We start from the raw sequence: 24,141 nt of genomic DNA on the forward strand, positions 1-24,141 counted from the left end.
CTATTTTAATTTGGTAAAAACTTTTCAAAAAAATAGGGAAATTTTTTTAAAAACAAATTTGGAAAAGGCCCACAAATTTTACCAATTAATTACTTTTAATTTATGTGATTTTGCATTTTTAGAAGACAAACAAATGCATATTTGCGGTAATTTTTCATTTTAAAATGGGTAGATTGCCAGCAATAAAGTTAATAAACTGATTGTAATTAAATTTGATAATAATTAAATTACCTCATTTTATTTATTAAAATTCAGTGTTATTTAGAATTCGTTCGAACAAATCTATACTAATTGATTGATGAAAATCTAATATTTTCTTATGGGAATTAATAAGTAAATGAACATTTTTATATGTGATACATCCATTTATATACTATTTTCTAAATATTTTTTTAGAGCGAGCAAAGGCCAGTTCAAATTTTTGGATACCATGATGAATATTAGGAATCTTATGAACATTGAAAAATACAATTAAATTTATTTTATGATAATAAAAATGCAAGCAAATAAATATTTTAATCTGTAATATATTAAGAATTTTAAAATTTGTATATCAATATTTTTATCTAGTAGTTTATATAAATACACAAGCTTTTGCCACTAATTTTCTATATTTGTAAATTTAAAAATCATAAATCATTAATTGAATTACTAAATTTTAAAATCATAAATCATATATTAAGCATATAGATATATACACACTCCCCACCGTCACCGACGGCCAATCCATGGGGTTATATTATATTGGATTACAATAGCCCATTTCCTACAAAATAAAACTTAAAAAGCAATAAGTTCAGAGGAAAAGTTGATTTGGGAAAAAATGAAGTCTCTGCCGCCGCGAACAGCCAGGGAGAAATTGTAAAGCCCATCCATGGAGACGATACTTAAAAACATGGAATGTTCCGCCTGTCGATCCATTGGATCACAGATAGCCAGTGAAAAATCCTTTCTACAAATTAAAAACAGTAACTTATTATCCCTCTCCAAACGATTGTCTTCCAAACACGTTGCTCAGCTGCAAATGCTATGGGTCTCTGCTGCATCTCAAGTGCTTTCAAACCCAAATATTCGGAAAACACCTACACAAGAAACAGATTCTGAATATCTGAATAAAATGGAAGCAGAACCGAAAATATAATCCTGTGAAGTAAATTCAAGAATCCCATCTTCAATTTTTATCGCGAATATTTATTAGGAAAAAAAAAACCAAAAAAAAATACCTTCATCAGCCTGATATTTGTTCTTGTCATCTCCAGCATATGCAAGTAAATTGTGTTTGGGATTCCATTCCACACTGTTCATGGCAGCCCGACATGGAATCTGATGCACGGTTCGTCCAGTCTGAACATTCGACTGTTACATGCAATGGCGATAGCATTACTTCACTGTCCACCTTTTAAGAAGATAAATCATGCCCTTCCCAATGTGCACATTATTATACCCACATGAAAGTATGAAACAGACTCCTTTTGGAAGAGAGTCGGATTTTATTTCTGAATGCATGTGACAATGTTTGCTACTCCAATGATCTCCGTGAATCTCCACCATCCAAAAGAATTTAAAGGAGTTATGAATGCTTACTATATCAATGAATAAGTCCTCGCTGGCAGAAGCAATATACTCTCCTGTATGATTGAAGCTTATTGTCCTCACAGGCCATCTGACAATTAGTAGCAAAGGGTTATTCCCTACCTAGGAATGCAGAAGTTCATACTCAAAACCCATGGTTGAAAAATGGATATTGCACTACAATGATAACAATTCACAAATACATCAAAGAATGATGAATCTTGGGGGAAAACTCACTCAAGTTTTGTAAATGTTCGCACACAAAGCATCTCTGAGATATCCCATAGACTTACTAAGGAATCAGCACTTCCAACAGCAAAATATCTGCCACAGATGGAAGAGATAACAGCAGGCATTATTATACTTCGTTATTTGACAATATCAATCCACTAGAGGAATATGTAATTTAATATAATTAATATGCAGACCGCAGGACACTTGGTTGCCCTGGTTTGAGTTGCCTGCACGATAACCACGGGATTTCCTGGTGCACGGTTCTTACTGGTGAGTTTATGCATCCAGGGCTTCTCCTAATGCCTTGTGATCAACGAAAGGTGAGCAGTGGGCCACACCATTTAAAAACAAAAAAAGGATGTGTGAACTGGTCTTAATGATACGCATATTAATCAAACTGTTGCATATATAATAGTCCTGGCATACCTGTGGGGTGCATGGGTATATAAGTCCTCTGTTTATTTGGTACAAATCCAATTCAAAGACCAAAACTGCTTTAGCAGTCACTGTGTTGGACCCACCTGTTAGACTCCAGAGATTGCCAAGGATTCTGTACACCCTTGGGGTTTTATCTCATCAGCTTGAGTGTATCATAAAGAAATAATGGACCTTTATATATAGTTTGACCCCATTTGTTAAGTTAATCTTAGATTTTGTTGAGAAATCGAATTTGTGTTTTCCATAAAATTTATTTTAAGGTGTATAATTCCTAATGTGGAATTTTCATGAGATTGTCTCTCAATACCAACACAAACTACCAACTCCTTACCTCCCAAATCTTAAAACTTCCAGTTAAATACTTTACCTATATCAAAATTTGAGGGAGCGCTTCTTCCAAAAAAAAAAAATTGAGAGCTGAAACGTGTGTGGGAGAAAGAGAGACAGAGAGAGGGAGAGGGAAACGAAAGATAGAACAATGAGCAGTCTATGTCAATCAACGAAAATCTTATGCCATAGTGCACATCCAACCCCCAATGCCATCATTTGTCAGCTGTGGACAATATGTTAGTTCAAGGGAACTATTCACTATATCTTCAGAAAAAGGTTCATTTTCTACAAAATGAGAATACGGATAGGTTGGTATAGAATATGGAATTCTATGAGCACAACAAAAATTGTATCAAGTTTGATCAAACTTCATGCATGTTTAAATCCAAGCCTTCAAATTCATGCTCCCAAATGCAGCATTGATGTTTTATATGTCAAAACATGTACAAAGCACAAGTAGTATAAGCAAATGTCCAATAATAGACTTTGAAAGCACACCTTCCCATTGGGTCAATTGCAATGCAATAGCAACCAGCTGTATGGGCCATAACAGTGTCAAGTGGTCTCAGAGTTGGGTATGCTAAAACTTCAACTGTTCCTGAGCAGGGGGTGTAAACAACCAAATATCAAATTTTCCAGCATGTAGAGAAAAAAACAGCTTTCGGCATTAAAAGAGATTCATTTTTAAAATGTTGACTGGACAACAACCACGCTCTCAAAATTGTTCTCACCATTTCCAGTTGTCAAAAAGAACATCTCTCCTGTCATGTTCCAAGCAATCTCATTCACCTGATACATTAAGGGCCATCCAGTAACTGGTTATTCAAAAATATTAACATAAATATGATTCAAAAGCATCCACTTACTTAGTGCTAGGTGTCACGGTCTCACATAGGATGTGTACTAGGAAAATCTTGGGCTTATCAGAATGGTTTGGGTTCCAACTAAATCAGGTGCCTTTTACAGGGCAAACTTGTGAGGTAAGTGGACCAAAGCGGACAACACCTCACCGGAGTTAGGCCCAACACTGTTACATATAGCCACCCTGAAGGTACTATTAAGTGAATGGATCTGCCCTAGGGGTACTATCATGTGAGTGGATGTTACACAAAGGTGTAAGAAGATCATGCTGACGAAAACATCAAAATTCAGATGGGAGCGTAGTCTGACATCGGATGTGTACTAGGGAAATCACGCTGATGAGGATGTCAAAGATTGGACAGGGAAGCCTGTATTGGTCCTACATTAGATTTGTATCAGGGAAATCTTAGACTTATAAGGAGGGTTTGAGTTCCAACTAAGTGAGGCACCTTTTATAGGGCAAACTCACGAGGCCAGTGTGCCAAAGCAGACAATACTTCACCAGAATTGGGCCCAAGACCATTATACTAGGCATTCACATCAATGAAGCAGATGAACAGTCTTCTCCAAATGGTTCCATTTATGTCCACAACATCGCTTAAGACTGTTCAAGTGGGGAAGGGGGATGATATGTCAGTGGTGGCACAAAATCATCATATAGACAAACCAAATGGCTTCCTAGTATGGAAATTTGGGCCTTGTACCCACTGCCACTCACTGTACCAGTAACAAGGTGATTTGATACAACCGCTCCACACATGATGCCATGAAAGGATGACCAGCCAATTTAATATGCATATGCAGGTCCAATTGCAGGTAGGGCTGTACACGGTTCAGTGCGGTTCAATTTTGGCCAGAACCAAAAACCGAACCGAAATTTTCGACTTTGGGATTTCCAAACCCAAACTGAAACTGAAACCGAACCGAAATTATGCTTTAATTGAAAACCGAAAATGTGGCAGTTCGGTTGCGGTTTTTCAGTTTTAAACCGATTTTTTTTACAAAAAAAATAACCTTCATTTTTCATGAAGTTGTTGAAAATTTATTGAGCATTTTAATTTTTTATAGGGACTCATAATGTTAACAAAATAAAATCTATTGGGCACTTTTAACAAAAATAAACTTTATTTTTCATAAAGTTCTTAAAAATTTATTGAGGATTTTTATTTTCTATAGTGGCTATATGGCTATATTACATGCTATATTTTTACCAGCCATATTATATATATATAGCCTATATAAATCAGTTTTTCGGTTTTTTTTTTGTTCGGTTTCAACATAAAACTGAAATCGAAACCGAAACTGAACATTGTTATTTTTTAAAACCGCAACCGAAACCGAAAACCGAAAAACCGAACCGTTTATGGTTTCGATTCGGTTTTCGGTTTTTCGGTAATTTTTGTACACCCCTAATTGCAGGCCACAGCCATTGGCTCTTTTTGAGCAACAATGCCACATATATTATTAATATTATAATATAAAAATTAAAGAACAACCAGCTTTTAGAAACTCATGTATATACAATTAAGTAATCACTTTGCTAGGGAGCAAGAACCAATAGTGCAAAATATTTTATGAACAAAAATATCCTTATCTTTCTAGAAGTAAGATCAACTATTCCTCAAATATATTTTAAAAAAGTAAATTTCCATACTTCATATAAGTATATATAGCATAAATCAATTTTTGGACAAAGATACCCTTAACTTTTAAAAGAAAGACCGAAAATTCCTAAAATAAGTCAATTTTACACCACATAGAAGTATGAAAAGTGATGGTGGGCCTTGGATCAACGGTAAGGTTACTCCTTTATGACCATTTGGTCACGAGTTCGAGTCCAAGGAAACAACCTCTCTACTAGGGGTGTGCAAAAACATACCAACCCAAACTGGTTTGGTCTAAACGGTTCGGTTTCAAAGTTAAATCTGTTTGGTTTGGTCCTATCTTTTGTACTGAAATTTTATCGGTTTCGTTTTCAGTTTCCCAATTAAATTTCAGTTTGGAGCCGAAAAAATGTTCTAGTTAGTTAAGTTAGCCTTCAGCCTTCAGGCCCTAGGGCCCAACCCAAGTCTCTCTGTATTATTACCCTGTGACCCTTTCCCAATTAAATTTCAGTTTGGAACTGAAAAAAAGTTCTAGTTAGTTAAGTTAGCCTTAATTCCAAGTCTCCGTATTATTACCCTGCATCCCTGCCCACTGCCCAAGCCTAGTGACCAGCCCAGCCCAACGCGGCCATTTGGCCAATTCCATTCCCACAGAGGCACAGAACAGAGTCCTTCTCCCACTCCATTTGCCTTAGGATTTTTTCCATTGAAGCAAGCCAACCACAAGCACTGCTGCACCGCACCACCAAGCAGAAGTGAATTGCCAAATCTCTGCAAGATTGCAACTTCATCTGAAGATTGCAACCCTACACACCCAGTGTAGCAAACTGAGTGTGAGAGAAGAGGTGAGAACATGAATCGCCTGTTCTGCTGTTTGTTGAATCGAAGCGACGACGGCTATGCTGTGTGGCCGAGAGTGCAAGCCTGACAGGTAGGAATTCGTTCTCACTTCCCACATTTCATCAGATTTGAATGCAGATTTGAACATTCTAAATTTAGAAATGCAGATTTGAATGCTATGGTCTGCCAAAAAATGCTTGAACTGTCATTGTGTTTGATTAGAAAATGGGACGGATGAGCAGAAAATTGGATTAGGAACTTCAGTTTTTTATTGGCAAAATCAGTTTATGGAGTTGGTTTTTGGGAGGACTTTGGTTTATTCAGTTTGGTCTTAAGAGGCTCAGATACTTCAGTTCAGTTCAGTTTCGGTTGTTCCACTAGTTTGGTTCGGCTTGGTTTATATTCTCCTATAACCGAAAAAAATTCAGTTTCACTATTTTTACCTTCGAAGCGACCAATTGCGCACACCTATTCTTGGCACAAAAGTAGGGGGTAAGGCTCACTATGACAACCCTCCCCCTATCCTCACAAAGCAAGGAACCTTGTGGCCCAAGGGCCCCTTTTTTTATAGAAGTATGAAAAGTGTAAATTACTTTGTGGACAAAAATATCCTTATATTTTGATAGTATGACTAAATATTGCTGAAATAAGTAAATTTCTATGGTATATATAAAAATTAAATTCAACCAAAATTATATAAAATTAATTTAGCATGTTTCGAAGTTAATATTTGAACCTAAAAGAAAAACTTTCATGTAGTTAAACAAATAAAATAAACTAATATCTTGAGTAAAAAACTATGAATAAAAGAATGACTTGAGTAATTATTTTGTGGAAAAAATATCGTCATACTTTAAAAGTAAAATAAAACATCCCCAAAAGAAAGAAAATTCAACTAAAATTAGATAAAATTATAATATATATATATATTAGTTAAGTTAAATATTTGAACCTAAAGGAAATTAAATAGCAATGTATATACATATCTTATATAATAAATGCACGAATAGAGTAAATTATTTATAGAAAAAAAATATTATTATTTTTCATAAATACAACAGAGTATTTCTTAAAAAACTAAATTTAATAAATGGTAGATAAACTTATTGTTAAGATTTTTATATTAAATAGGCTAAGTTGAACATAAAAAAAGTTGATTTGATTAAAAATAAAATAATAATGGCATTACAAATGCTAAATAAAAAGTATATCTCAAAATAAATTGATAAATTCATTTGAAATCTTCTAAAATTATTATGAAATGTCTCAAATCATTTAAATGAATAATAATATAACTTCTAAAAGATAAATTTTAGAAATAAAACTATAAACCTAGAAGTACTCTACAAATAACAAATTTAAATTGTTTGAAATTTTAAAAACTCATTAATTGATCATTAAGTAAATAAAAAACAGTAGCAAATCAAAATTTAGAATTGTAATAAATTTATTAATATTTTCATTGGAAAATTCATACATTGAGATTTCAAAAATAAAAATAAAAAACAAAAAAATGTATATTATATTATATTTATTTTAACTATAATGTTGTATAAATAGTAAAATTTAATATTTTGCATTGTTTCAATGAGATCACTCTTATTGCAGCATATCCTATATTTTTAAAGATTTTGTGTCAATGTATCTACATGGTGTCTAATAGTATCTCATCTTTATGTTTGTATTTTATAATTTAAACAAAATATTTTTTTTATAAATAACTTTGAATTTTCATTCTCTCAAATTTTTAAATAAAATTATGACAATATATCGTTAATTTGTAAATGCATCTAAACATTTAAAAAAATATAAAATATTTTACACAATACTATGTATATGCAATCACGTGCAAGGCATATGACAATATTTACTAGAAATTTAACAAATGTAAATCCTTCCAAAAAGGCACTTAACAAATAAGACGTCACAGGCTATAAATAAATAAATCACGCATCACAAACTAAGGCAACAAAACACGATTAGCTTGACTGAAAATATTCATAATATGAAAAATCAACAGAAAATGAAAAGAGCTTAACAAAGTTCAATATAAAGCTCTCAGAGATATCTAATTACAAGAAATGAAGTTGTGCAGCAGCTGTAAGTGCTATGAGCCAACGACAAAGGAGGATAAAGAAGAAGAGGAGCTAGGAAATAGTAGGTGACTAGAAAATGACAGGATAGAAGAGTTCCAAGTTTTGGGGCCTCTAAATGTGCTAGTCATGACAATCTAAATCTTTTGTATCAAATACTGGAATAAATAATTTCTCAAACTTCCAAGAGCCAAAAGAACTGCAAGAAGTCTAGGATGCTTTATAACTAAATCTTAAGAAAAACAAGAATGAAAGAGAAGCAGGGACTTTCAGACATTAATTACAGTGGCGATCCCTATTTTGGATTTGGATATTTAGTGCATGACTTGTACTAGAGGTGGGGTGACTGGGATTTAACTTTGAATTCAGTGTGAACCCTAAACTTTGTTCATGCATGAATTCACTAGGTTGAATAATGAGGTATTTTCTTAAGCCCCACTTTGAGAAAGGGGCCTTTTGGCAATCATTGGAAGGGGGACGGGGGGCAGAGGTGGGCCTTGATTTGTCCCTTATGTTTTTTTTTTAATATATATATTTACAACATAAATTCTACTAGGGCCATCAAGGTCTGAAACCACAACATTTTACGATCTAGTGAGGCAAATTGTTATAATTGTTGTTAGAGGCAGTACAAGGGGGACACAGAGAGTTGAGGGGCAGACCTAGAATTACTTGGGCAGTGATGATGAGTAAGAATATGACAGTATGCTCTAGCTTGTGTGGACTGGAAGAAAAGAGGCATCATGTAGCCAAGAATGACTAGTGGGATTTAAGCCTGGGTGGTTGTGGTTATTGTACCTCAGTTCCTCGAGAAAATGATATTTAGGCTTATAAAAATTGTGTATTTTTATTTAATAATTCTGTTCCACACTCCTAAACCTCCCCAACCCCCAAGAAAAATTTTCTGGGTCCACATTGAAGCCTTTAGTGAAAGAGTTGCAGACATTCTAAAAGGAGAAAAATAGATGTAAAAAAATGGAGGATGCTGCTGCATTAGTTTGAACTAGTTATTACCTCATAACTGAACTTGCGCTTATGGATTGCCTTAAATTTTCGCACGTCCAATATTGTTAGTTCATCATCCTATTAAGAGCAAAGCAACAAAGTGAGAACCACAGCCAGAAATCATTGACGTGCCAAGGACAGCAATATATATATATATATATAAAAGAACGAAGAAGGAATACAATAAAAGGAGGACACAGTATGCTCCCAATGAAAACAGCAATAAATAGAACCAAAACATGCAAGTGAAACAAAGCTCATCAATTGAATAAATGCTCTCCTTGAGAATGTCACTAGGCATTAGCATCATCCTGAGGCCAACAACAAAACTCTACTCAGTGACAAACAAGATGAAATCACATGGCGGTTAGACAGCAACAAATGACAATGCGTACAAAACTCACAAGTACAAGCAGTAGCTAATATAATTTCACATGATTGATACTTTTCCCAAAATTAAATAACTTCAAAGAAAGGATATGCGGATCTAAGCAATTAAGGCGACTTCTAGGTTTGCCACTCCTGTAGGTTGTGGGGACTCTATAGTACCCTTTAACTTATTTAGAGGTTTGGAGTTCCTTTAGATTAGAATCCTCTATCAAAGAGATTTTGGGATCCAGTGATTGCTAAGGTTTCTAGACATCTCGATGGGTGAAAGGATGCACTCTTTTCCTTGGGAAGTCACTTTACTTTAATCAAGGCATGCCTCTCTTTAATCTCCTTATATTAATCCTTATTTAAGATTCCAGTGGGGCTCGCTAATTGACTAGGGAGGATTATTCAAGACTTTCTTTAATCAAGGGCTGGTGAGAGGAAAGATCATCTTGTAAGTAGGGATGGTCCGACGGTGTTTGTAGGTCAACAGAGGAGGGGGGCTTGGGTCTAAGTAAGTTGGTGTCTAAGAAAATTGCTTTGGTTGGTAGGTGGTCACTGCACATCCCTTTGGAAATTGATCCTCTTAGGCACAATGTAACTAAAAGTAAATTTGGTCTGCAGGAGAATGGCTAGGATGCAAATACTGTAGCTAGAGTCACTCATGAGTCATGAAACAATGGACATTCATTTTGCAGATATCTTCTTTCTTTTTCCCTTGTACCAACAATGAAACGGAGTATCTCTTTAGGGCTTGGTTCGGTTGTGGAAGGATCAAGAATAATGTTCTCCGGTTGTTTTTCTTTCTATCTTTCATCTAAATTGTTTTGATGCAATTATGTCTTCTTTCTCATTATTCATGATACTGCATTTCCTTGGGATTTCAGTTTTGTAGGCATCTTAATGACAGGTAGACCATGGAGATTCCTCTCTCCTAGGTTTGTTGGATTTAATATTCTCATTATGCAGATCTTAGAGTTTGGTGTTTGTGTGATTCAAATGTTTTTTCCACTAATTTTTTTTATTCTCATCTAAACTAGCATCTTCATTCTTTTCCTCTTGCTAATCGAGTGCATTAAGCTAAAATTCCTTCAGAGGTATAGGCTTTCGTTTGGACAGCTATTCTTAATAGAGTTGATGCCAAATATATGTTGCAAATTCTTAAGCAATAAATGGCTCTTGCTCTTTCCCTCGATGTGTGTTATGTGTTATGCTAGTACTGAAGATCCTGCTCACTTATTTCTTGGCTGCTTAGTGGCTCAGAGCTTATAGAGCAAACTTTTTTGTTTGTCAGGAGAGTGTTGGATTTGTCCTCATTCTATGGAGGATTTCTTGTCGATTGATTTTGTTGGCTTTGGGAAACAAAAGAAGGTGAGGGAGCAGCTTGAGTTCCCTTACCACACTTACATCTCATCCCATTATTCCTCTCTACAAAAGGTTTATTTTTTGAAAATATAAAGCTAATCCAAAGAATTGACCTTCATGCTCAGTTTGGGCAATAAAAGGGAGGGCATTGAATACAAAGTCTAGGGCTCAACAATAAAAGGCCAACCCAGTGGCCAATACTGCCAATCGCAATAGCATCTGAGAAAGGATGATAACAGGCGGCTTTTCCCCCATTTCTGGTGGAGGCAGATTCCCAGATTCAAATCAAGTGTTTGAATATCATGTAACAGAAAAAGGTCATAATGACCGAAACATGCAAAGCTTCAAAAAATGAAATGCAAACTACTATGTATACCCTGTTACCAACAGCTATGTGTGTCCCATCAGGCTTGTAGGTGATATTTATATTCTCCCCACTGAGTTCTGTCTGCTGTGAGCATTTTCCACCTGTAGAAGCCAATGAAAACATACTTGAGCATTTTGTCAATGATGGGGTGCACACGTGTGCAACAGCTAACATCCAATGTAGAAAGCTCCCACACCATTTCATTTTTTAAGGAAGACATTGAAATTGAATGTATGCAGCATTATCTCAACATTTGGAACACTATTTCCATGGGTACAATGCCCTCTACCATTGAGTCAGAGTAAGAGGAATCAATTAACAAACCTAGTTGTTTACTAATGTTCAGTTCTAAGTGTTAATCTGGACTTCCATTTAGGATTTGTTCTATCTTTCCTACTAATAATATTTCCCTCAGTCCATATGGAGAAAATCTTGACTACAAATGCTCAAAATATGAATGTTCAAAATTTTTAATAACATTAAATGTGTGTGCATGTGTGTCAGGATACTGTTTCCTACAACAAAGACAAATACAAGTGGATGCAAAATCCACGAAGGACCAATGCCAGCAAGTACATAGGCATTTTTTTAAAACTATATTGAGTTTATGTACATAATATTTACTTACTCCGAGCGTCCCACAGACGAACTGTCTTGTCGCCTGACGCAGTTGCAATCAGATCAGCATGTTTGGGATCCCAACATAACTGATCTACACTATCAGTATGCCCCTTTAATTCAACATCTTTAACCTTACCCTGCAACAAACATCTCCAAGTAACAACTGAAATGGAAAGGACCTAGTAAATAGTTAAAATGTTATGATTGCACATACCAATAACAGCAAAATATTGTGAGAATTTTTCCATTATTAATGGACTAGCATAGTCAGTTTTCCTATGTCCCAAATTGAATGAATGTCAAATATTCAAATATTACGGAGTATTTTGTATAAGCTCATTATGGTTAGTGAGATCACCAATTTTCAGTATTAGGTCGATTACACCTGAAGGTAATATGGGTTTTATGTTACCCTTATCAATGTCACTCTTTCAAACAATCCCATTTATTTCTCTCTTTCCAAATTCCAACCAGGGTGGTGGAGGCTTTGGAGAGCGTTATGAGGGATTTTTTGTGGTCAGGACTTGTGCAGGGCAAGAGAGACCATCTTGTTGGCTGAGATAAGGCTTAAGATACCTAAGTCTCAAGGAGTGTTTGGCCTCAGGGATGTGGTTTCTAAAAACATCTCTCTAGTTGGAAAATGGATTTGGAGTTTGACTCCCTTCGGCACATGGTAAATAGAAGCAAATATGGCTTGCATCAAAGAGAGGGGGACAAGAGGAAGTAACAATGCTACTCATGCAAGTCCTTGGAAATTCATTTCTCAAATAGCCCACTTATTCTACCTTCTTATTCACTTCAAAGTTGGAAACAGAAATTTCATTCAGTTCACGAAGATATTTGGGTGGGAGAAATTTCATTGGAGTCTTTAGTCCTCGTCTCATTAGACTATCCAGATTACATAATTCCCCAACTATCAATTTCTACTCTTTGGAAGGGGGCTCTCTCTCTTGGGAGTGGGGATTTTTCATTTTTTCAGAGATCTCAATGTGAGAGACATTGTTGACTTGACTTGAGTATTTGGGTAGGGGACTCCTTTGGTTCTTTCTGGTTCTTTCTCCACGTAATCTTTTCTCTCATCTCATGAAATCCTCAAATCCTTGTTCCTTCTACTTGAGTAATTTCATTAGTAAGGCAAATCCACTAGCCTATTCTTTACCCTCGACTATGGAAGGACAGGAAGTTGTGGATATGAAGAGTACAGTGAGGGAAGTATATTATTCCGAGTGGTTCCAAAGAAGATTTAAAGGGTTTGAAAAATTTATGAGCATGTCCTTACAAGGTTTGGAAAATCAAGTAACCACTTTTTTGCTAACGGTTGAGGCTGAATTACACCGTAGGGCTACTTTGGAAAAAAATGCACGTGACTTGAAGAGAACTGGTGCGAAAGGTTTAAGAGAACTAAAAGGCTTATTCAGTTCAATTAATTATGGTTCTACTTCATCTAGGCGCAGTGGAATTAATAGGGAGCGGGCTCTCTCTGTTTCTAAATGAATTTGAAAATACATTCTTGGAATGTCAGAGGATTGAATGAGGTCGAGAAGAGGCCTCAGATTTGTAATTTGTTGCGTACATGGAAACCTGATATTGTATGTTTGCAAGAGACTAAACTTGAATGGATTACTAGAGGACTTGTTCGAAGTATATGGAGTTGTCCTTATGTAGACTGGTTATATTTGGGTTCAAAAGGTGCTTCTGGAGGTATTGTTTTGATGTGGAATCGAAGGGTAGTGGAAAAGGTGGAGGAAGCAGTGGGGTATTTTTCTGTTTCATGCAAATTTAAAAATGTTGGTGATCAATTTGAGTGGGCTTTCACAAGTGTTTATGGGCCAAATTTGAACAAGACAACAACAACAGCAACAATAAGCCTTAGTCCCACTAAGTGGGCTCGGCTATATGAATCATTTTCCGCCAATTTATGCGATCATGGACCATTTCTTTTGATAAATTCAAGGATATTAAATCCTTACTCACTATCTCCTCCCAAGTTATTTTAGGTCTACCCCTACCCCTTCTACTGCTCCTCACAATAACTAAGTCACTCTTCCTCACAGGTGCACTATAAGGCCAATGTTACAAGTGTCCATACCATCTGAGTCGTCCCTCCCTTATCTTATCTTCTATAGGAGCTACACCTAACTTAGCATGACTATGTTCATTCCTTAATTTATCTTTCAATGTTATACCACTCATCCATCTAAGCATTCTCATCTCAGCAACTTTTACATTTTGGATATTATGTTTCTTCGTCGCCCAACATTCCGATCCATATAGCATAGCTGGTCTTATAGCTGTCCTATAAAACTTCCCTTTCAATTTTAAGGGTATTCTACGATCACATAGCACACTTGAAGCACTTCTCCATTTTACCCAACCTGCTTTAACTCTATACATTACATCATCTTCAATTTCTCCTTCAACTTGCATAATAGATCCAAGGTATCAAAATCTACAAGTGCTATTTATTTCTTCATCATCAAGTTTAACTTTGTCTCCAATATTCCTCCTATCATTACTAAAATTACATTTCATATATTCTGTTTTATTTCTACTTATCCTAAAGCCTCTAGATTCCAAAGCTTCTCTCCATAATTCTAACTCAGTCTCTACCTTGTCCCTAGTTTCGTCAATTAATACAATATCATCTGCAAACAACATACAACATGGAACCTCCTTTTGAATACTCTTAGTCAATTGGTCCATCACTAAAGCTAAAAGATAAGGACTCAAAGCAGATCCTTGACGTACACCTATGGTAATTGGAAATTCTCTAGTTTCTCCATCTATAGTCCTTACACTAGTCATTACTCCATCGTACATATCCTTAATGACATCGATATACCTACAACATATACCCTTTTTTTCTAAAACCTACCATAGAACTTCCCTAGGTATCCTATCATATGCTTTTTCAAGGTCAATAAATATCATATGGAAGTCCCTCTTCTTTTCCCTAAACTTTTCCATTAATCTTCTTAAAAGATAAATAACTTCTGTGGTAGATCTCCCAGGCATAAAACCAAATTGATTTTCTAAGATCTTCGTTTCTAGCCTTAATCTTTGTTCAACTACATTTTCCCATAATTTCATCGTATGACTCGTAAGTTTAATTCCACGATAGTTATTACAATTTTGAATATCTCCTTTATTTTTGTATATAGGTATTAAAGTGTTTTTCCTCCATTAATCTAGCATTTTCTTAGTTTTTACAATTGTATTAAATAAATTAGTTAACCATATAATTTCGTTATCACCCAAACATTTCCAAACTTCAATTGGGATGTTGTCTGGTCTCATAGCTTTCCCATTTTTCATCTTTTTTAGTGCAAACTTAACTTCGTTAACTCTAATTTTGCGAATAAATCTTATATTTTTAGTCTTTTGCTCATTTAACTTCGTCATCTTTCTTTAATATCTTCGTCCTTAACCAAAATAATATCATCCTCACTTTTTATACATTTTACATTTCCCAAGTCCTTGCTCTTCCTTTCTCTAGCTTTAGCAAGTTTAAATATATCTCTTTCCCCTTCTTTTGTACCTAATCTATCATACAAACTATTAAATGATCTATATTTAGCTTCACTAACGGCCATTTTTGCATCTTTTCTTGCCTCCTTATATTTTTCAAAGTTATCTCTGTTTCTACATTTTTGCCATGTTTTATACCAAATTCTTTTTGTCTTTATGATTTTTTGTACATCTTTATCCCACCACCAACTCTCTTTTCTATTCGAGAATCTTCCCCTTGATTCACCTAAAATCTCTTTTCCTATCTTTTTAATAAAGCTAGCTAATCTATTTCAAAGAATATTTGTATCTATCCCATCTTCTAAGGTCCAATCCCCATTTTGATCATTTTATCTTTAAATTTTATTATATTTTCTCCTTTTAGGTTCCACCATCTAGTTCTCCTACACTGATTTATTTTATCCTTTTTCTTCCATTTTTTAATACATATATCTAACACTAAGACTCTATATTGTGTGGTTAGGCTTTCACCTAGAATAACTTTACAATCCTTGCATGATAAACGATCTACCCTCCTAGTTAAAAAAAAATCTATTTGACTTCTATTTTATCCACTTATAAAGGTTATTAAGTGTTCTTCTCTCTTCTCAAACCAAGTACTAAAATCATATGACATAGCAAAGTCTAAGATCATCTCCCCAGACTCATTTTTGTCTCCATATCCATGTCCTCTATGTATCCTCTCATAATTTTTATTATCTCTTCCAACGTGTCCATTCAGATCTCCTCCTATAAATATTTTCTCAATCCCTGGTATGCCTTGTATAATACTATCTATATCTTCCCAAAATTGTTTCTTTAGATTTTCTGCTAAGCCAACTTGAGGAGCATAAGCACTAATGATATTTTTTATCTCTTGTTCTAATATCATCTTGATTTTTATAATTTTATCCCTTACTCTAGTTACATCCACAACGCTATCTTTTAAGTTTTTATCTATAATAATGCCTACTCCATTCTTATGTTTTTCTTTTCTAGTGTACCAAAGTTTGAATCCTAATTTATCGATTTCTCTAGCTTTCTCCCCCACCCACTTAGTTTCTTGAAGGCAAATTATATTAATTCTTCTTCTAATCATTGTATCCACAATTTCCATGCTTTTACCCGTAAGTGTCCCTATATTCCAAGTTGCTAATCTAATCCTAATTTCCTGAACTAACGTCTTTACCTACCTACATCCAGAATGATGCAGGAACCCTCGCATATTTGACACCATACCCGGGCACCGACACAGCTAGGGGCTGTAAGTTATACTCGGGCTATGCATGAATTTTCGGTTTTTATCTCTTTTCATGGGCTGATGGATATATCTATGGAAGGAGGCCTTTACACCTAGTCCAATTCTTCCTCTGCTTCTAGAATAGATCGGTTTCTTTTCTCTCCGTTCTTAGCGGATCACTTCACTCAATTTTCACAGAGAAGGCTGTCCAAAATACTTTCTGATCACTACCCAATTCTGTTGGAGGGGGGGAGTCATTAGAGAGGTAGAACTCCTTTTCACTTTGAAAATATGTGGTTGAGGGTGGAGAACTTTGTTGATAAAGTGAAGGAGTGGTGGGCATCCTATTTGTTCCAAGGAAATCCTAGTTTCATACTAGCTAAGAAATTGGCAGCATTGAAGTTGGATTTAAAAAAGTGAAAAGAGGAGGAATTTGGGAATGTCACTGTTAAGATGCAGCAACTTTGGAACAAATTGAATGACTTGGATGTTAGAGAGGAAACTCATCCTTTAACAACTACGGAAAAGTTAGAACAAGCTACTCTCCACACCAATATTGAAAAGCTCACTCTTTTAGAAGAGATTAGTTGGAGGCAGAAGTCTAGGGTGTTACATTTGAAAAAGGGGGATGCAAATACCAAATTTTTCCATAGAATGGCTAATTCTAATAGAAGAAATAAAGGTTTTGAGAGCCTTGTGGTTGATGGTGCCTTGTCTTCCGATCAAGGTATGATTGCTGATTACATCACTCAATTTTTCATGAATTTATACTCTGAGCAACAAGTTAGTTAATCATTCCCAAAAGTCTTAGTATTTCCTAGAATATCTTGTGATAATGCAGATTGGCTAGATCCATTTGAGGCGGCGGAAATTTTTGATGTCATAGAAAATTTTAATGGTGATAAATCGCCTGGACCAGATGGATTTACAATGGCTTTCTTCCAAGCTTGCTAGGGGATTCTCAAACTTGACCTTATGGCTGTGTTCCATCATTTTTTTGCTAAAGGCCAGTTTGAGAAAAGCCTGAATGCTACTTTCATCACTCTCATTCCTAAAAAAAAATGAAGCAATTGAAGTAAAGGATTTTCGCCCTATTAGTCTTGTTGTGGGGATTTATAAGATCACTGCTAAGGTCTTAGCCACTAGACTTCGCACGGTTATGGAAGATATAATTTCAACTTCACAGAATGCTTTTGTGAGGAAAGGGCAGATTCTTGACCTTGTACTTATTGCTAATGAATGCCTTGACAGTAGATTGAAAACTGGGGTGCCAGGGCTACTTTGCAAATTAGATGTTGAGAAGGCTTTTGATCATGTAAATTGGGGTTTTCTTATGAAGTTACTAGAACGGGGTGGGTTCTCTGCCAAATGGAGGCGGTGGATTTTCTTTTGTATATCTACAGTTCGTTTCTCCATTCTAATAAATGGCACTCCTTGTGGGTTTTTTGAGAGCTCTAGGGGGTTAAGACAAGGTGACCCATTGTCTCCTCTACTGTTTGTCTTGTTTATGGAAGCCCTAGGGAGAGTGTTGGATAAAGCTATCTATGATGGTCACATGTCAGGCTTTGGTGTGGGGCATATAGAGGGAAGAGCTTTGAGGGTGTCTCATCTTCTCTTTGTGGACGATACTCTAATTTTTTGTGACACCGATCTGGATCAGATTTTGTTTCTCCGTGTGATTCTTATGTGGCTTGAGGCGGTCTCAGGTTTAAAGATAAATTTGGGCAAGTCAGAGTTGGTTCCTGCTGGTACGGTGTTAAATTTTTATTTAGTCTTGCATGTCCTTGGTTGTAAACAAGGTAATCTTCCTATGAAATATTTGGATCTTCCTTTGGGAGCCAAATTCAAGGATAAGACAACATGGAACCCAATTTTTGAGAAGATAGAACGAAGGATAGCAGGGTGGAAACATTTGTACTTATCTAAGGGAGGTAGAGTTACGTTAATTAAAAGCACTCTATCTAATTTACAAACTTACTTTCAATCTTTATTTCCTATTCCTGGCTTCCTGCTGCTGTGGCTAACCGTAATGAGAAACTTCAAAGGAATTTTTTATCGGGTGGCATTGGTGATGAACCAAATATCCATTTGGTTAAATGGGATACTGTTTGCTCTCCCATTTCTTCGGGTGGTTTGGGGATAAGGAAGGTAAGACAGTTTAATGAAGCTTTGCTTGGGAAGTGGTTATGGAGATTTGGGATGGAGAAGGCTGCTTTTTGGAGGCAAGTGATAGAGGTGAAATACGGCTGTGAATGGGGTGGTTGGTGTACTAGGCCTGTTAATGGTCCACATGGCGTTGGCTTGTGGAAAAATATTAGTCGGGGATGGCCTTCTTTTTCTAGCCACATTCTATACGATATTGGAAATGGGTCTAAGGTGAAATTTTGGCAAGACCATTGGTGTGGTGAGACGTCTCTTGCAGTCAGCCATCCTGATTTGTATAGATTTTGCCGAGATAAAGAAGCTAGCGTGACTGAGCTTATGAAGTTTGATAATGGAGTCTTGTTTTGGGATGTTAGTTTCTTTAGGGGTATGCATCTTCGGGAATTAGAAGCCTTGACTGGTTTTATGGATACCATATATGGTGCATCGGTGAAGGGGTTTGGTGAGGTTAAGATGTGCTGGAAATCTGATAGAGAGAAGGATTTCTTGGTTAAAGGTTAGTATGGTATTTTAATGGACTCCAAAGATTATGGCTTTCCTTGGAAAAGTATTCGGAAACAGAAAATTCCATCTAGAGTAGCTTTTTTCGTTTGGACTGCTGCTTTAGGGAAATGCTTAACGATTGACAATTTATGAAAAAGAAAGGTTTGGATATTGGATTGGTGCTACATGTGCAAGTGTAATAATGAGACGGTTGATCATTTTTTATTCATTGTCCGGTTGCAATGGACTTGTGGGTTATGGTGTTGGATTTGTTTGGAGTGAGCTGGGTTATGCCGCAATCTGTAGTGGGACTTCTAGCATGTTGGCAAGGCAGATTTGGTCGTTATCGAAATGGGTTTATTTGGTTGATAGTTCCTCATGGTTTATTGTGGTGTCTTTGGAGGGAGAGAAATAGTCGGTGTTTTGAAGATAAGGAAAGATCCATTTCATACCTGAAGCTATTTTTCTTTACAACTTTGATGGATTGGTTGGCTGCTTTGCGAAACCAATCATTTTCTTCTGTTTTTGAGTTACTAGATTCTTGTAATTTCTGTTTTTGATTTGTTTACCCCATGTACACTCCTTGTGTATTTGGTGTTCATTTTGATATCAATAAATTTATTACTTATCAAAAAAAATCTTCCTTTCAAATCAAAGCTTTAATCTGAACTGTGGTCCTTAATACCAATGATTTGTTACAAATGAGGAGACCTGATAAAGCAATCAGTTCAAATGTGTGCTTCATGTGCTTTGAGTCAAATGAAACCGCAGACACTTTGTTCCTCCGCTGTTGGGTGGCTAAGTGGTTTTGGGTCCTTTAGCTTTCAGTTTTTGGTGAGGCTATGGTGCTCTCCCACAAGGTTGACACTTTCTTGATGTTGAGTTGCAAAGGCTTTGGCAGGAGTACGAAAGGGATGGCCTTATGGAGATGCGCTGTCTTCTCTCTCTTTTAGGCTCTTTGGACCAAAAGGAACACTAAGATTTTTAATGGCAAAGCTACTGCCTGTAGCCTTCTTTTGGGCTCGCACTTTTGGCTTTATATTAATTTCTGTTTTATTTGTTTGTTCTGTTTTTAGGAGGATCTCTTATCCTCCACCCTTCGTAAATTCTTCTCTTTCTTGTTCATTAATTTCCTTTTCTATCATTAAAATGGGAGAGGGAAGCTGAAGCCCCTTTTTTTAAAAATAAAATTGCTAATATCATCAAAATAACAAAAATAAATAAATTAACATTACTTTTCCATTTGATGGCATTTGACCCTCTTACCTTTACTTCCTATAAGTACCCCCTCACTCCTTAAAATCCTCGCTTTGCCCATCCCTACCTTCATCCAAATCTGATTGTAATAGCTCGTCAAGCTATACCATTGAAGTACAGAAAATGGGTAGTGTTAAAGGAAGAAGTACACATATTTTTGAATTTATCTATGTAAATTCTGTTCACATATACTTGTGATATGAAACTGGATGATTTAGAGTTGATAATATTTTCAAAATTCTTGTTTTCAAATTTTGGCAGAAGGATAAAGATAAAGAACAAAATGTATACACACAAGTATTTAAGATTCTAGTTCATTCACCCGAAAAAAGAAAAAAAAAAATGGCAGGAAGCATTTCATAAGTGTAGATTTTACAAGATCTATAATTTGATAGTTGGAGATTAGATTTTTTGTTTCCAAATATTTGATTCATGTTTCCTGATGAGCACAGAGACATTAAGCTAATTACTTTTGCTTACTAAACACTGTTTGGAAAAAATGAATAAATGAATGTTGTGTATTCTTTTGGACCCCAAAGGCTCATTTTATACAATGTATTTAAAAGGTGGATCACATAGGTTAATTCATACAAGGTAGGTTTTCACACACAGTTGGATCACATGGTTTAATTCATACAAGGTAGTTTTCCACACACATTTGGTTCACATGGGCTAATTCATACAAGGTAAGTATATGGATCACATGGCTTAATTCATACATGGTATGTACACACAACAATATCTTGCAAACATCCCCCCTCAAACTCAAGGAGGTAAAGAGACCAACTTGAGTTTAGAAACTATGTGTTGAAAATGACCGAGATAAGATGCTTTGATGAAAATATTAGTTGTTTGATCATAAGAAGGAAGAAATGTTAATTGAATAAGGCCATGGTGAATGTATAGCCGAATGAAATGACAATCTGTCTCAATATGCTTGATGCGTTCGTGGAAGACATCATTACGTGTGATTTGAATTGCCCTACAATTGTCGCAATAAAGAATAGTGGTGATGGAGAACAGAATAACCAAGTCAATAACCAATGCAATCATAATAATTCAGAAGTCGTATTTGTGCCAAAACATGGTATTCAATACTCGATCACGCAGCCAAATCCTACTTCTTGCTTTACCATGATATTAGAGAGTTCCACGAAAGAAGTAGAAATTGGTGGCGGAAGGACGATCAAAAGGGTTGCCAACCCAATCAGTATCAAAATAAGCATGAAGATCAGGAGTAATGAGAGAAATGATGATTATAAGACACAATTCCCTTCACATACTGGAAAATTCTCCATAATAGCAATAAGGTGTATCGACCTTGGAGCAACCACGAACAGACTCACTAAGTGTACTGCTTATGTGATATTTGGATGAGTAATAATGAGGTAGATTAAGTTACAACTTACCAACTAATTGGCAATAAGTGAATTTTCCGTCATATTGAACTTAACATTTGGTTCTAGAGGAATTGAACCAATTTTGCGATTCGTAAGCCCAGTACAAGAGAGAAGATCAATAGCATATTTGGCCTAAGTGAGATAATAACCATCAGCGAGAGAAGAAACTTCGAGTTCCAAGAAGTAGTGAAGGGGACCAAGATCCTTCATACCAAATTTGGAATGAAAAAAGTATTGAAATGCTAGGATACACTCAATGTCATTCTTGTGTTGATCATGTCATCAACGTATTTAGGAGGAGAATGGTGATGGGTTGAAAAACGTAAACTTTCTCTATGCTAATGTGTCAAAGGGGCAGCTGTACGGGCAAATCCAAGAGCTGCCAACTAGCCAATAGGATAACTATGTGTGGCGAAGATTAGAACAAGATGCTCTACCTGTGTTGGTCAAGGAGCAACAATAGTGTGGTCATCAAAGCGATTGAACAACAGTATAGGACGCACAGAAGAAGGCAGCAAAGAATCGCAAGGACTAACAAAGAGTCGATTGGAGAGAAAGTTTGGTGATATGGACAAGGTGCCAACAGAGCTCAGTGATAATTGGCGTTACAACGGAGGAGAGACTGGATCATGGCTGATTGCAAAAACACAATCAGAATAGTGAGGAGCAAAGCACTCAAAAGGAGGTGAGGTGGCTGGTGGCCTAGTAAGGAAAATGGGAGAAGGAGATAACAGTGGCAATGGTAGGGAAGGGAAGATGCAGAGATGACAAGGAGAGAGAGGATAACACAGCGGTGATGTCTCTGATTATTTTATGTTTGGCTCTGATACCAAGTTAGCTAGACACAATTTGGAAAAAATGAATGAATTGAATGTTGTGTATTCTCTTGGACCCAAAGAACTCAATTTATACAATGTATTTACAAGGTGGATAACATACATTAATGCATACAAGATAGGGTCTCGCACACGCATGGGTCACATTGGATAATTCATAGAATATAGGTTTTTACACATATGAGTCACAGGGTAATTCATACAAGTATATAGAACACATGGCTTAATTTATGCGTGGTATGTACCCAAACTTGTATCTTGCTAACAATTTAAGTCAACTGTTGCTCTGTTGATCACACGAAAATTATGGTGAATCTGCGAACGGCATAAGCGCAATAAACTACTATTGGCAGAATAGCGGGAAAAACACTAAAAAGAAAAGGAAATAGCAAATAAAATCTGAATACAAATCAAAGAACCAGCTTACGTGACCGTGTGGCTCAATGTGCCAAACTCGAGCAGTCTGATCGACCGAACCGGAGGCAAGCTTCGTGCCTGAGCAGTTCCACGCGACGGAATGCACCTTTCGATGTAAAAAATAAAAAATTTAAAAATATATATTCCAACAACACGTCGTCTAGGGTTCAAAAACAGTAAGCTCAAAAGATTCAAACACGACGCTAGGATGGCTCCTACGAGATCACAGTACAATAATCAGTCCAACAGAGAGAGGGAGAGAGCTCTCACCTTTTTCTTGTGGCCCTGATATTCTCTGCTATGGAGATTCTTGAATGGGACTGTTGCCTCCATCGCAGATTCGCCCTTGGGCTCGTTGTAGTTGTTCAACCGACTGATATTTTCAGCAGCAGTCGAATACCACGCTCTTTCTTACGCACGGCCAAGCTGGCTGTTACTTTCTCGGAAGCTCTGCGTTCGCTTGTGGACCGGCGTTCCGACTTTGGAGTGTGTCAACTGGAGTTTTTTCCCGTTTTATAATTAAAAGTAAATAAAATATAAAATAATACTCTGAACAGGGAGTTTTTTCCCAAAATAATACTCACGTAATCTCGCAGCTTCATGCTGCGAGATTTAAACTGGTGGCCACTCTGCCATCGACGCGTGGCAAAGAACGAAGCAGGGGTAACGTGACGCGTGGCGACGGGTGAAGAAATCTCGCAGAACCAACCTGCGAGATTTCAGAAGCGAGCGAACGGTGAGGCGACACGTGGGGCATCTCGCCGGTGGACCCTGCGCGGCCGCTTTCAGAAGGCAACGTCCTGGGAAACATTGTCCTGAACAAAGTTTCAGTATTTTTTCAAATGCTACCTTTTCTACAATTGTAGGAATGTCAAAAGCTTAACAAAAAACCTTACCCTAAACTTGGGATGGAGTCCAAGTTAGCCCAACCAATGATCTACTCCAGCAGTCTTAAAGAGAACTTCCCTAGGAGTAGTGTGGCGGCTTCGAATCGTCAATTCGGCAAAGAATGGACCAGAAATTTTAGAGAGAAGACAGAGGGGACGAACAAGAGAGAAAAAGAGAAGTTGTTCGCGTGATTTCTACAAAGAAAACCGAGTTTAGGCTATTTATACACCTGCGCTTGTCGACGAGAC

The 24,141-nt window shown here is 36.4% G+C and overlaps 1 protein-coding gene across 1 annotated transcript; it reads right to left on the reverse strand.

The window, feature by feature from the left end:
• Positions 1-656: 656 nt before the first annotated feature.
• On the reverse strand, positions 657-23,498 carry LOC131168300 (THO complex subunit 3). Its single transcript, XM_058127630.1, has 11 exons — positions 23,276-23,498; positions 23,016-23,111; positions 11,710-11,839; positions 11,091-11,182; positions 8,987-9,055; positions 3,306-3,363; positions 3,073-3,172; positions 1,810-1,896; positions 1,585-1,663; positions 1,224-1,356; positions 657-1,082 (listed from the first exon to the last, which is right to left on the reverse strand). The coding sequence occupies exons 1-11, from the start codon at positions 23,336-23,338 to the stop codon at positions 1,048-1,050; spliced, it is 942 nt and encodes a 313-aa protein (XP_057983613.1). The 5' UTR covers positions 23,339-23,498; the 3' UTR covers positions 657-1,047.
• Between the last annotated feature and the right edge of the window lie 643 nt (positions 23,499-24,141).

Source organism: Malania oleifera, chromosome 1, assembly GCF_029873635.1.
Source record: "Malania oleifera isolate guangnan ecotype guangnan chromosome 1, ASM2987363v1, whole genome shotgun sequence".
Lineage (NCBI taxonomy): Eukaryota > Viridiplantae > Streptophyta > Magnoliopsida > Santalales > Ximeniaceae > Malania > Malania oleifera.